Source organism: Carex rostrata, chromosome 24 (assembly GCF_964058835.1).
Source record: "Carex rostrata chromosome 24, lpCarRost1.2, whole genome shotgun sequence".
Classification (NCBI taxonomy): domain Eukaryota; kingdom Viridiplantae; phylum Streptophyta; class Magnoliopsida; order Poales; family Cyperaceae; genus Carex; species Carex rostrata.
Window position 1 is genome coordinate 4,587,968 of NC_135941.1, and position 15,214 is coordinate 4,603,181.

Consider the following 15,214-nt stretch of genomic DNA (forward strand, 5'->3'; position numbering starts at 1 on the left):
TAACCAAATGGTATTGTGATAAAAAATGAAACCAGCGGCCACTATTTATAGGGTTGAGGGGTGGTCGCATCCCCTAGAAGTGGCCATGGCCGCAGCCCATAAAAGCGGCCCAAAAAAGTGGCCGATTTCTGTAGATGTGGCCACCAAAACAGTGGCCGCTTTGCCTAGATGCGGCCATGACATTTTTATAATTTTGACAAAAAAATGGTGTTTTGGTTTATTATTTTTTGAAGAATGATATATTTAAAAATTTCGGTGATCTCTATATGAAATGTTCTTGAAAACCAAATTTTATATTTTTTTAGAATTTTTTTACTATTTTATTATTAGATAGAAAATCACTTCTTTCGAATGGTCTAGAATCTTTAGATCAAGTGAATATATTTGTACATATTTAAAAATAATAAAATTTGGCATCCAAGTACATTTTCATAAGAAGATCATGTTGATAAAAAACTGATCAACTATTGAACTTTGAAAATAAAAATATGAATACATAGTACGGAACAAATTACGCAATGCATATTACCATTACCTCACTCATGTTTAATTTATATTTGGTAAGTGCATTAGTGCCAGGGGCGGAACCAGGGGGGTGCAAGGAGGGGCCAGGCACCCCCCAACTGAGGCGGAAGTGCTTACTGGAGTGGTTATTTTTATGTGGTTTTTTACAGCTGCATACCGATTGGCACCCCCCATGCAGTTGTTCTTTCGTCTTTCGGCAGCTCGCCCCCCTCCCCCAAGTTCAAGTCCTGGTTCCGCCCCTGATTAGTGCATTCAGCATGGTATAATATGAATAATTAACTTTTTTGTACCGGAATAATTATTTTGGTAAATTTCCTGTGGATTTATTACCAGAAAAAAAAAACTGTGAACGCCTAATTAATTAACAATAAGATGTCATATCAAAAGAGCCCATAAAAGTAGCTAGTCACACAAGAAGGAAACAAATTGAAATACAATCCTTGGCCTAATTAAAGTCTTGATGCAGTTGTTTCTCTCTCTCGCAAACCCTATAATAAAGCAACAGTTAACAAGAAAAGGGAAAAAAAAGGAAAGAAAAAACAAAAAAATAAGGCAGTTATTCTTCAAAATCCATAAGCCGGGTATATTGTTTTTATATATATATCCACAGAAGCAGATCAAGACCATTAGAGAAGAGAAGACGGTGGTTATAGAGAGACGAAACATGGGTCTGAAGGTTCATGGAATTTTCTTATTTGTTTTTGTGTTGTGGGTATCGGTAGTTGTTTCAAGTAGAAGCGTAACATATGATGGAAGAGCTTTGATCATAGATGGAACAAGGAGAGTTCTCTTCTCTGGTTCAATCCATTACCCTAGAAGCACTCCTGAGGTTCCTTCTCTCTCCCTCTCTCTCTTTCTCATGAAGTGATGTCATTGCTCTTTTTTTATATCTATAATACATTTGCTTGTAATTATACAACATTTTTACTTCCTAAAAGAAAATGGACGTTTCATTTTATATATATACTAACTCTCAAAGAGGTATTAAATTTGTAATATATGTATATATATATATAGGAGGTTGATTTGGGTGAGCCATGACTCACCAAGCGTTTGTACTCCACGCCGTATTTTCATTTTGAAAGTCCAAACGACCAATCCGAACTGTTAGATGTGATCTCTATATTGAAATGTGCCTGGAGACCAAATTTTATATTTTTTTGAATTTTTTTTACTATTTATTAAGCATTTTTGAAAATTGTTGTTTTGCTGTGAACAGTAAAAAACAGTAAAATTTTCTGGACCATCGGATCATTAATTTTAAAAAATGCTTAATAAATAATAAAACAATTCCAAAAAATGTAAAATTTGGTCTCCAAGTACATTTCAATATGAAGAACAAGATGAACGGTTCGGATCGATTGTTTGAATTTTCAAAATGGCTAAAATGAGCCATGGCTCACCCGTTGGTGAACCATGGCTTGCCTATTTGTTGATGGGAGGAAGTATATCATGCATCTTCTCGTATATACATGATTTTTTTTTTTTGAGAAGATATATATACAGGAATTGGAATGAAAATATAGTTTTTTCCTCATATTATATATCATTTTATTTTTTTCTATAGAATGAACATACTGCAACTTGTGTAACGAAGGGGCAATGCAATATATATATATATATATATAGAGTACTACTTCTCATATTGTCATATTGCCTAACATGTATAATACCAAAACTTGATTTGAACGAGGAGAGTTTACAATGTCGCCATGCAACCATGCACAATGCCAGTTAAGAGAAACTTTTGCATTGTCATGCATGATGCATCCATAATGCCTGGTAAGAGAGAGAAACATTAATTGCATCCGATCATGCATCCACAATTTTCATGATAACAAAAAAACATGAAGGTTCTCATAAAGATTCCTCAAAACAAAATTTAAATCGCCTCCATAGCAGATATGGAGACAACCTTGAATTACGACATTAAATGTAAACCCATATATTGATGTTATTGTCTCATTATTAATCATTAATTTGTGTCCGCTCAAATATGTGACTAGGGATATCTCCATTTCACAGATAAAGGAGATATATTAAAGAGAACATATATGCATCAAGAAGTAACAAAAGGGGCCGGGCCAGCAATTAATATTAGCTGATAATTTCTAATAATGACGTTTTCTATGATTAGACCAAGTCTAGTACATCATAGATACGTAAGTCAGCTTCTGGGCCCACAGATTCAGTGACTGTGTGGTGCATGTCAGACAGTGGAGAGGGACTCAACTTGCAAAACCGTCTCTACTTTTCATATCTATAAGAACGTTAAAATAAATAAAATAAACATTCTTAGATACTAGATAATGACTTGAAATGAATCTTCATCTATCATTTTTTTTATTGCACTAGCTATTAATTATTGAAAGTTTTTATTTCCACAGGTTCAATTTTTGGCATTATATTAATGCAGCAACTGTAATTGTCATGATAACTAAGGAAAATGATCTTGTAATGTAAAGTATTTTGTTAGAAAAATTTGGAGATAGATTGACAAAATTGAAAATTCTGACAGATGTGGCCATCGCTCATAGCTAAAGCAAAGGAAGGAGGCATAGATGTGATTCAAACCTATGTTTTCTGGAATGGTCATGAACCCATTCAAGGCCAAGTGAGTGTACACATTAAAAGTTTTGTTCTCAATTCTGAATCATACTTTTAAAAAAAAAAGTTTAACATTAATTATTTCAAAATTTTATCAGTTTAATTTTGGAGGGAGGTTTGATCTGGTGAGGTTCATAAGGGAAGTACAGGCTCAAGGGCTCTATTTAAGCCTTAGAATAGGTCCCTTTGTTGAAGCAGAGTGGCAATATGGGTAAATTGTTTTGCTTCTTAATTTAGAAATAATTTCTTTTATATGTAATAATTAGAGTGGCTTAACAATCTACTCTCTTTTTTGTCTGCACAAAATTTATGAATATCCTTTAATTTCATGTAGAGGCTTCCCATTTTGGTTGCATGATATTCCTGGCATGACATTCAGATGTAACAATGAACCATTCAAGGTAAAAATATCTCATACCCGTTTTGGCAAGAAATTCCCAACAATTATATCATATAATGTTCATGTCCAATCTTATTTTTTTGCAAAACACAATAATAAAAAAATGGATCATGAAGGATGTATGTCTTAACATCTCTTGCAGTTTTATATGGAAAAATTTGTGACAAAGATCGTTAACATGATGAAAACAGAGAGACTTTTTTATCCACAAGGAGGTCCAATCATCATTTCTCAGGTACAAGCCTTTGAAAATAAAATTTTCAATAGATTTTATTTAACAGTCCATTATAGATCCAAAATAAGCAGAACAACATAGTTTGCACCATTCTTTAATTAAAAAAATTGCACTATGCAGATAGAGAACGAGTATATGAATGTAGAGCAGGCATTCCATGAACTTGGGCCTCCATATGTCAGATGGGCCGCATCCATGGCTTTGGGCCTAAAGACCGGGGTTCCTTGGATGATGTGTAAACAGGATGATGCGCCGGACCTAGTGGTCAGTCATTCCCTTCATCCCTTTATTATGTATTTATTGACCCTTAAATCTTAATTTACCCCCTACAAAATATTAGCATATATCATGAATGCACCAGCAAAGATGAAAGAATCACATTTGCACATAATACTTGTTTTTGTAGGGGTATACATGATAATTAATTTTGAAGGATGGTGTTTGATACTTCGTCACTTTGAATAGTGTGCATGGAAATTGCATGCTTTTAAACAAAAGAAAATAAATATACAAAGGATGGTTTACATGATGGACCTTGTTAGTTAAATATTAAAATTTAAGATCAATACAACATTACAATTTTTAGAAAAGCATTTGGATAAACATGCTCCCAAACTAATTAATCCAAATGAACTGCTTAAGGGTTACAATTAGCAGCTTTCTACATGCTATCATTTTATGCTCTGTAATGGAAAAAAATTTGCACATATTATATATAGTATGCTAAGTTATGCATAACTTTAGGAAATATGAAATTTATGAACAGATCAATGCGTGCAATGGACTGAGCTGTGGCGAAACATGGTCAGGACCAAACTCGCGAAACAAGCCTTCACTCTGGACCGAGAACTGGACCAATAAGTAAGTGAAAATTCGTTACTAATTATTTTGGCATGCTTGACATATATTTCATGAGTGAGGCTATTGTACTATGCATAGCACACTTTGGTCCATACCATGGATATATACAAGGGCGAACCCACATTCAATAAATAGGGGTCAATTATTTACCCCATTCATTTTCATTTTTTTTTAATTTATATCATGTTTTTAATATAGTTTAAACTGAAATGTTACGGATAGTGTGAAATTGACCCCATTCGTAGTAGAATTTTTTTATATATTTGATCCTCATTCATATTTGACTCTTATAGTTTAAAAATCTGACTCCGCTCTTAGATATATATCTCCATTTTCAAAGTCCAAACACTCCATGCATGCCGCTCAGCATGATCTCCGTATGGAATTGTGCTTGAATTCTGAATTTTACATTTTCTAAAACTTTTTACTATATTTTTAAATAGGTACAAAATCACTTGATCTAAATACTGTGGACCATCCAAAATTAGTGATTTTCTACCTATCTAAAAAAATAGTAAAAATTCTAAAAAATGTATCTTTTGGCCTCCAAGTACATTTTCATATGGATCATGATGAACAGTTTGAATTGACTATTTAGACTTTGAAAATAAAAGTATGGATCTGTAATACGGACCAAAGTGCGCTATGCATAGTACTTTAGCCTCACTCTTATCTTCATTGAGTCTAAAAAATGTGTTCTTCATGGCAAGCATTATGTGAAGATGTGATTTCATAAAAGATGTTCTTATTGCATTTTCCTTGTTAATGTGCCTAAAAGATAACGGGAGTGTTGTTTCTATATGCAGTTATAGCTTTCAGAAATATGGAACAGAGCGAAAAATCAGAGCGGCTCAAGATCTTGCATTCACTGCAGCCCTTTTTATTGCAAAAAAGAATGGAAGTTATGTTAACTATTACATGGTATGAAAAATATATTACAAACATTATGTACCTACAATAGAAAGCAGATTATTCAGCTTGAAAATTTTAGAACTAGGAACTGATGAAAAGGACCTATGTGCAATATATTTGCAGTACCATGGTGGGACTAACTTTGGGAGATCTGCATCTCCATATCAGACTACAAGCTACTATGACATGGCCCCGCTTGATGAATACGGTAAATTATCAAATAACAATTAAAGAATTATATATACAATTATCAAAAGTCTGAAGAACAATGAAAAGCTATTTGAAATGTTTAATATGTATATTGTTTTTAGGGCTTGTTTGGCAACCAACATGGGCACATCTTAAGGAATTGCATGCCGCTGTTAAGCAGTCGGCACAGCCACTACTTTATGGAAGATACTCTACCTTGTCGCTTGGCAACTTAACCGAGGTAAAAGTTGCTTACCAGAAAAAATCGCCTTTTTATTGAAGAAAATGGGGGTCTAACCCACATTTATATCATTAACTGGGTCCGTTACAAAAGGGTGGTAACCACCAATTAAAAGAGATTAAAAGAGGGTCTTGCTCAAAACATTTGAGCTTGATCCGATAAGTAAATTGAGAAGCAAAAGCAGTAAAAGAAAATTCAGTAAATTATGCAGAAAATAAGCTAAAAAGGTTGAAAGTTCGGTATTGGTAAGATTCATCTCTTCCTCCTACTATGTCAGTATCCAGTAACTCGTACCAGTAATGGTACCAGCTGCTGGTACCGGTTCTGCAGGTGTCAGATTGCTGCTGGTACCATTAAAAAATCGCCTTTTTAATGATTCATTTCTTTATATATTTATATTTCATGCAGCTTGTCTTAAAAATGTCATTGTTTTTTAAAAAAAAAGGAAGCAAACTTATAATAGTATGATGTATGTTGCAGGCACACGTATTCCAAACAGGATCAAATTGCGTTGCATTTCTGGTGAATGCCAATCTGCGTGGAAAAGTAGATATCCAGTTTCGTAATAATAAATTTGAACTGCCAGCTAGATCAGTTATTATTTTGTCTCAATGCAATAAGATAATCTTCAATACTGCAGAGGTAAACTGTTGTTTTAGATTCTGTCATGTTAATTGACCATTCACTTAACATATATTACTATTATTACAAATAGGGACTAAACTTTCTATCTTTTATAAGGTGACTGCTCAAAGTTATACAAGATCATCAAAAGTATTGCAATCCCTTAATGATGCTAGTAAATGGTCATGGATTTCTGAAAGAATCCCTGATTTAACCGGAGCTAAATTTGCAAATAAGTTACTTGATCAATTGTCGACAACTAAAGACGCAACTGATTATCTTTGGTACATAACTAGGTACAACATAAAGCATGCAAATATAAAATTAGATAAATCTTATGCTCTAAACTGATCTGGTATGGTATGAGCATGTACCTGTACCAGGTGGCATGGCAATTACTGATTTTCTGAAGGAATACAATATTTTAAATGCAGATACAATAGCACGTCAGCAGGTGGCAACCAAGTACTTCATGTTGAATCAGATGCACATGTCATACATGCATTTGTTAACAACATGCTTGTAGGCAAGTATTCTATTTGATAAAGAAATACATATATACTTCCCATTGAGACTATAAAGAGATGCACCTAGCACTATAAAATTTAACCGAATTACTGTCTTATTTTAACTTGATTAGACTAATGGAAGATGTAATATATAAAAATAAAACCCAATACTTAAAATATATAACAAAAAGGACTTAAAAGGAAGAATTAGACATAATTACTTTTGCTTAATATTCCCCAACAATTTTTTCGGAATTATGAAACACATTTCTCATGATAATTTACAGGCAGTGCACACGGAAATGATCAAAATCCAAGCGCAACTCTAGATGCAAAATTTGTGCCAAACAAAGGAGAAAATACTATATCATTGCTAAGTGTTATGGTGGGCTCGCCGGTATGAATAGTTACTCACTTGTACCATTTATAAATAGAATTCCTGAAGACTAGACAGGTATGGTACCAGTGCAGTTCTATTCTTGGGTACCTGACTACAAATGGGTACAAACAGGGGCGGACTCACTGTAGCACAGGGGGGGTCAGCTGCCCCCGCTGGATTTTCAAAAATAGTGTTAAAAATATGCTTTTCGGACCTCTGCCCCTCCCTGGAATTCAAATTGCCCCCTATAGCCTATTCTGAAATTCTAATAGACGGAACGGAGCCCATATAAACTCTGAGCGAAACAAATTAGCGGAGCCCGAATAGGGGCTGATCCCAAATAGCAAAAATTAGTTGAACCAAAATTTCCTATAAATGTTGAATTGTTGATTTTTTTCAAGTAATTTAGGATTTTTATTATATTGATTGGTATTTTTTTTTGTTATGTTGAATTGTACCCGATAAGCTATTGGGTTTGAACCCAATAAGCTATTTGCATCCGATTATTGCCCCGTCCTGACAAAAATCCTGTGTCCGCCCCTGGGTACAAACTGGTACAATACACACAAAAAAATAATTGTTTTTGCCATTCCTGGTACCTGTAGGTACCCATTAACAGGACAAACATACAACTTATATGGTAATCTCACATGTCAAACATACAACTTATATGGTAATCTCACATGTCAGTAAACTTTCAAGTACAATCTATACACATGTAACATTTATTTCTATTAAAGGATGGCGGTGCTCACCTCGAAAGAAAATATACCGGGCTCCACACCGTGAAAATTCAGGGTACTGGAAGAAACTCAAATCTGATTGACCTAAGCAACCAAGCATGGAGTAACCAGGTATGCAAAAATATAATAAATATACTTCATAAAATTTGTAGTAGATAACCTTTTAAAAAAAATTCAGTCTTAAACATGAGGTATTAAATACAGGTTGGAGTATACGGCGAAGAGAATAAATTCTACTCTCCTGAAGGATCAACAAAGGCTAATTGGAAGGGAATATTGTTACAGAACTCCAGAAATCAACCACTTAGGTGGTACAAGACTACCTTTGACATGCCAGCTGGCAGTGGTCCGTTTGCGCTAAACCTTACAAGTATGGGGAAAGGAGAGGCCTGGGTCAATGGAGAAAACATCGGCCGGTATTGGGTCTCCTTGATAGCACCAAATGGACAACCTTCTCAATCTCTGTATGTAGAAAACAACTCATATGTACATTTGTTTGATTATTTCATGTGTACTCTAGCAAATTTTGAATACCACATGATTTTAAAAACATCGAACACATTAAGCGTAGCATTACAATCTAAAGTTAAAAAATGTCCAATGTTTTTTTCACGCTTGCCTTTCCTATAGTGAAATAGATGCCCTTTTACACATATACCCTTCCACTATTTATTTATTGCACAGATCACTTGCATGACTGATCATCTGCTTTCAATTTTTATAGGTACCATGTTCCACGGTCATTTCTAAAACCTTCTGGTAACCTCCTAGTTCTTTTTGAGGAAGAAGGTGGAAACCCGTTAGAGATAACAGTCAATACTATTTCAATCACACAACAACGGGGGATCATGGATGAACAACCGATACCAATATATTTTTCATATCAGTTAGAAAATGTAACAATTGGGTTATAAGGATTTTACATTTTTACCTCCTTAATTTGCTCTTTGGTTGAAGTCAGGAACTATATATATCTATATACAGGATGTAGATATATGCTATATGGTTGGTATTTTACAGTATCACCTTTAAAAAAAATTTCTTATTCCAAAGTATTGACGTCGGCAAGTTAGATTTATATTACATATTAGTTGAAGGTATCTTTGGGAACAAAAAAATTCCCAACCCTAGTTTCATTCAAATTTTGAAGAACAACACATATTAGCACCTGCAATCTCTCTTATGATTAGCTAATCGTACCTGATGTTAGATGATTTCTTTTATATTGAAAAATAATTCAGCATCTTTAAGTACCCAAATGTAACTTGGCAAGTGCAATGTCATTGAATGTTGTATCTTAACATACCAAGAATCTGTACAAGTCAAAAAAAGAAAACAAGATGCTGCATCATTTCTGATTGGTAGAGCATGCAGTACTTTTAGAAGCAGTTTATGCTAATTTCCATTTTATGATTTTGTCCTCTGTCATTTCTTGAAATAATTTTTATTCAGTTTTTATTTTTTTCCGAATTTTCTACATAAGTTTTTTGTACCACACCAGTGAACTACACTGGCCTTAACTGGTACTGTCATATAAAAATAGAGAAATGATAGTGTTAGAAAGAATGCACCGTATTTGCGCCAGAAGTTGCTGGACATTTATTGAAAACAATGAAAAATTCAAATTTGACTCATCAAATTCTGCTGGTCTGAAACTGAAATGGATTGATGACATAATTTGAAAGAACAAAGTAATCTATTTGAAAGTAATAAAATATAGATTTGAAATACTTAAGTTCTATTTCAAGACGATGAAAAATTTAAGTTTATCAGAGTTTTTTACCGAAAATTAAGTGTGTTTTGGTGAAACAGTGTGAGTTAATGCTGTTTTTTTAAAAATAAAATTATGAACTTTTAGAGTTCTTATATAAAATTTACAGCTAAAAAAAGTAGTCTCCTGATTCTTTGAACATGCTCCATTGCTTGGCCTACAAATAGAACACCTTTTTGACAAGAAAATTATATTTACAAGTCAAAGCAATTACAGAAATTTGGGATCCATCTTATCTCTTCAGTTGTGGGCCCTTCACTCAGAGAACGGATACAGGTTTGCAGATCCTCATCCCTCGCCAACGGGTAGACCTGGTTTCCATGTGCAATTGCGGAAATTATGCAGATAAGACAGTCACGGTTCGTGGTAAATGCAATGGTATTACAGTTGGATTATTGAATCCAAACTCTCATTCTAGTTCCTAATTTTGTTGCTACATCTCAATTAATCAGAAATTATTGAACATCTTCTTTTATCTTGGATTTACAGTTGGATATTTTCACATTTTGCCATGTAGGGAATAAAAACCAAATCTGAAATGAACATGTATATCAAATAATTCAAAACAAAAACCAATTAATTAAAACCAAATTAATTTGATCAGCGCATGCACAATTTTACGGTGGAAACATTGCGTGGAGCAAATGCAATGACGAAGAAGAGTGTTGCTGCAGCTGACACACATAATCACGCATTGTTCTTCGTTGCTGGGACTCCAGCACATTCCCTTCAACAGTGACGAAGAACGATGGGTCACTAACTCACTATGTGAATCCACAACGAAGTAAATTACAAAACCAGTTGTTCGCACATTCCGATAAAAATAAGAGGCAGAGACTGCATCACTTCTAATTGGTAGTGCGGTACTTTTTTAGAAGCTATATAGTTTATATTTTATGATTTCGTGACCTCTCATTTTTTCATGAACTAATTTTCTATTCAATTTTCATTTTTGCTGAATTTTCTACACTAAATTTTGTCACACGCCAGTGAACTACACCAGCCTTAATTAACTGATGCATGTTTTTTTTTTGAGAAGATATATACAGGAATTGGAATGAAGATATATACAGAAGATATATACATGATGCATCCATAATGCCTGGTAAGAGAGATAAACATTGCATCTCATCAGGCATCCACAATTTTCATGATAACAAAAAAACATGAAAGTTCTCATAAAGATTCCTCAAAAAGGAAAAATTAAATCGCCTCCATATATAGCAGATATGGAGACAAACTTGAATTACGACATTAAATGTAAACCCATATATTGATGTTACTATCTCATTATTAATCCTTAATTTGTGTCCGCTCATATATGTGACTAAAAATATCTCCATTTCATACATAATGGAGATAAATTGAAGAGAACATATATATGCATCAAGCAGTAACAAAAGGGGCCTGGCCAGCAATTATTTAGCTGATTTCTAATAAATTAATAATGATGTTTTCTATGATTAGACCAAGTCTAGTACACCATAGATACGGAAGTCAGCTTCTGAGCCCACAGATTCAGTGACTGTGTGGTGCATGTCATACAGTGGAGAGGACTCAACTTGCAAAACCGTCTCTACTTGTCATATCTATAAGAACGTTAAAAAAAATAAAATAAACACATTCTTAGATACTAGATAATGATTAATGACTTGAAATGAATATTCATCAATCATTTCTTTTTTTATTGCACTAGCTGTTAGTGAAAGGTTTTATTTCCACAGGTTCAATTTTTGGCATTATATTAATGCGGCAACTGCAATTGTCATGATAACTAAGGAAATTGATCTTGTAATGTAAAGTATTTTGTTAGAAAAAATTTGGAGATAGATTGAAAAAAATTGAAAATTCTAACAGATGTGGCCAGCGCTCATAGCTAAAGCAAAGGAAGGAGGCATAGATGTGATTCAAACCTATGTTTTCTGGAATGGTCATGAACCCATTCAAGGCCACATTTAATTTTTTGTTCTCAATTCTGAAGATATATTAACAGTTAATTATTTAAATGTGTACACTCACTTGGCCTTGAATGGGTTCATGACCATTAATTATTTAACAGAAGATATATTAACAGAAATTAAATGTGTACACTTTATCAGAAGATATATTAACATTAATTATATTAACAGATCAAACCTATGTTCATATATCTTCTGTTAATATATCTTCTGTTAACATTTATACTTTAACAGAAGATATATTAACATTAATTATTTAAAAACTTTATCAGTTTAATTTTGAAGGGAGGTTTGATCTGGTGAGGTTCATAAAGGAAGTACAGGCTCAAGGGCTCTATTTAAGCCTTAGAATAGGTCCCTTTATTGAAGCAGAGTGGCAATATGGGTAAATTGTTTTGCTTCTTAATTTAGAAATAATTTCTTTTATATGTAATAATTAGAGTGGCTTAACAAAAATTTCTGAACAAAATTTCTGCACAAAATTTCTGAATATCCTTAAATTTCATGTAGAGGCTTCCCTTTTTGGTTGCATGATATTCAGATGTAACAATGAACCATTCAAGGTAAAAATATCTCATGCCCGTTTTGGCAAGAAATTCCCAACAATTATATCATATTATGTTCAATCTTATTTCTTGCAAAATGCAATAATAAAAAAAAAATGGATCATAAAGGATGTATATTTTAACATGTCTTGCAGTTTTATATGGAAAAATTTGTGACAAAGATCGTTAACATGATGAAAATAGAGAGACTTTTTTTATCCACAAGGAGGTCCAATCATCATTTCTCAGGTACAAGCTTTGAAAATTAATTTTCAACATATTTTATTTAACAATCCATTATAGATTCAATATAAGCAGAACAACATAGTTTGCAGTTTGCACCATTCTTTAATTAAAAAATTGCACTATGCAGATAGAGAACGAGTATATGAATGTAAAGCAGTCATTCCTTGAACTTGGGCCTCCATATGTCAGATGGGCCACATCCATGGCTTTAGACCTAAAGACTTCCTTGGATGATGTGTAAACAGGATGATGCGCCGGGCCCAGTGGTCAGTCATTCCCTTCATCCCTTTATTCTGTATTTATTGACCCTTAAATCTTAATTTACCCCCTACAAAATATCAGCATATATTATGAATGCACTAGCAAAGATGAAAGAATCACATGTGCACATAATACTTATTTTTGTAAGGGTATACATGATAATTAATTTTGAAGGATGGTGTGTGATACTTTGTCACTTTGAATAGTGTACATGAAAATTGCCTGTTTTTAAGCAAAAGAAAATAAATATATAAAGGATGGTTACATGCTGGACCTTGTTAGTTAAATATTAAAATTTAAATCAATACAACATTACAATTTTTAGAGAAGCATTTGGATAAACATGCTCCCAAACTAATTAAGCCAAATTAACTGCTTAAGGCTTACAATTAGTAGCTTTCTACTTGCTATCATTTTATGCTCTGTAATTTTTTTTTTTTGCAAGTATTATATATGCAATGCTAAGTTATGGTTCTTCAATTTGTTGAAATCAAGTTGATGTGCTTTTTTTGAAAAAAAATGTGGGTCATGCCCTCATTTGATTTCATTGATTGAATTACAAGGGTTTTGTAATTACAATAAGATTGAAAAAAGCAAAGCTCAAAACAATTGAGCTAATACAGTAAGTATAAAGGAAAATGAAAAAAAAGCTGGAAAGGAGTTACAAAAAAGGCTAAAGACCTGATAAATAAGAACAATAAATTGAACTAATTTCTATTTAGTTTTAAATTTTTCTCAAATTTTCTACACTAAATTTTGTAACTAGCCAGTGGACTACACTGGCCTTAATTGGTACTGTATAAAAACATAGAAATGATAGTGTTAGAAAGAACGCACCATGTTTGCTTCAGAAGTTGCTGGACATTTATTATGATGTGTTACAATTGATTTAATCTTAAACTTAATTTATCATTTATCATAAAGTTATTATAATTTTATCATTAAAAATTTATATTGTTTATGAGTTTTTAATTATTGATAGCAATGTTTTTATTGATTTTCTCCAATAACTTAATATTGATAAATTTAAAATCCAAACATGACATGTATGTAGTTTTACAATAAGCATATACTAATTAATTATTTGCAAATATTATATATAGTTCTTGAGAAATGTAAATTGTGTGAGCCAACTAACCCTAAAGACATGAGGCATGTGGTACCTAATATCATACATGTTATACATTTGTCTCATACAAAAGTTGCATATTTTAAAATTCCAACCGCGTGACCATAATGGTTATTTGTGCATCTTTGTTAAGAAATATTAGTCACAAACAAGGTATCATCATTTCAGAAACTAATGGACTGTCCATTTCTCTGTCAATGTTAACAATGAAAACATATCACAGTCATCAAACAAAGATCATATGAAAAAAGTTATTAATTTCAACAACAAAAAATTATCTAGATCATCAAAAGGGTCCATATTGGCAGAAAATAAACTAATGCCTGATGATTTAATTGAAACAAATAGATGGATATATCAAATTAAAAGAGGAAATTTTATGTATCATATTTACAATATTTATAATATCATATTTACACTTATACATTTCAAAAAACTCACAAATTACTCTAGTTGTTGACTTTTCTATTAAATCTTATTTAAAATTTATAAATTACCCATTTTATTCTTTATTAAAAAAATATGTAGTATGTATTAAAAAAACATGTTGCTTTTTAACTGATATATTTTCGAAAACAAATGATTCACTTCTCTACTTGTGACCCATACACATGACATGCATGCATATATTTGTTTGTGTCATATGTAAGAAATGAACCATTTGCTCTCAAATCAATCAATTAAAAAACTAAATATTTCTCTTATATATGTTGTATATTTTTTTTAGTTTTAAATAAAAAGTAAAATTAATAGTTTATAAATTTAAAATGAGTTATAGTGGAAAGGTCAACAAATTGGATAAATGTGTGAGTTTTTGGAAGTTATAAGGATAAATATGATGCTATGAATTTTGAAAGGATAAATATATCATTTTGAGGTTTTTGAGGGGTATACAAGAAATTGTTGCCGTTCAAGTGATGTAAAGACTAATTAAAGATCATCTCTAAATGGAAAGATCTAAGTAGCATCGAGCTCATAGCTAGCTTGCGCTAATATTGCTTGTAAAAAATATCTTAGATCCTTTTGTTGATTAATTTATGTACTTGAGTCGTACAATCGACTCATACCAAGACCAATCT

At 32.5% G+C, this 15,214-nt stretch overlaps 1 protein-coding gene across 1 annotated transcript; it reads left to right on the plus strand.

Annotated features, from left to right (window-relative positions):
- Nucleotides 1-1,120: 1,120 nt before the first annotated feature.
- On the plus strand, nucleotides 1,121-9,323 carry MUM2 (Glycosyl hydrolase family 35 protein). Its single transcript, XM_078325415.1, has 17 exons — nucleotides 1,121-1,354; nucleotides 3,044-3,139; nucleotides 3,231-3,343; nucleotides 3,467-3,533; nucleotides 3,675-3,767; nucleotides 3,888-4,031; nucleotides 4,534-4,628; nucleotides 5,435-5,549; nucleotides 5,664-5,748; nucleotides 5,852-5,970; nucleotides 6,451-6,612; nucleotides 6,712-6,890; nucleotides 7,029-7,124; nucleotides 7,395-7,500; nucleotides 8,223-8,336; nucleotides 8,430-8,689; nucleotides 8,950-9,323. The coding sequence occupies exons 1-17, from the start codon at nucleotides 1,190-1,192 to the stop codon at nucleotides 9,137-9,139; spliced, it is 2,199 nt and encodes a 732-aa protein (XP_078181541.1). The 5' UTR covers nucleotides 1,121-1,189; the 3' UTR covers nucleotides 9,140-9,323.
- Nucleotides 9,324-15,214: the final 5,891 nt, after the last annotated feature.

Excerpts from the sequence above, each read along its gene's own strand:
- MUM2 (XM_078325415.1), top strand. The coding sequence starts at position 1,190 with ATGGGTCTGAAGGTTCATGGAATTTTCTTATTTGTTTTTGTGTTGTGG. Across the intron at positions 4,032-4,533 it reads ATGATGCGCCGGACCTAGTG|ATCAATGCGTGCAATGGACT; the intron begins GTCAGTCATTCC and ends ATTTATGAACAG. Across the intron at positions 8,690-8,949 it reads GGACAACCTTCTCAATCTCT|GTACCATGTTCCACGGTCAT; the intron begins GTATGTAGAAAA and ends CAATTTTTATAG.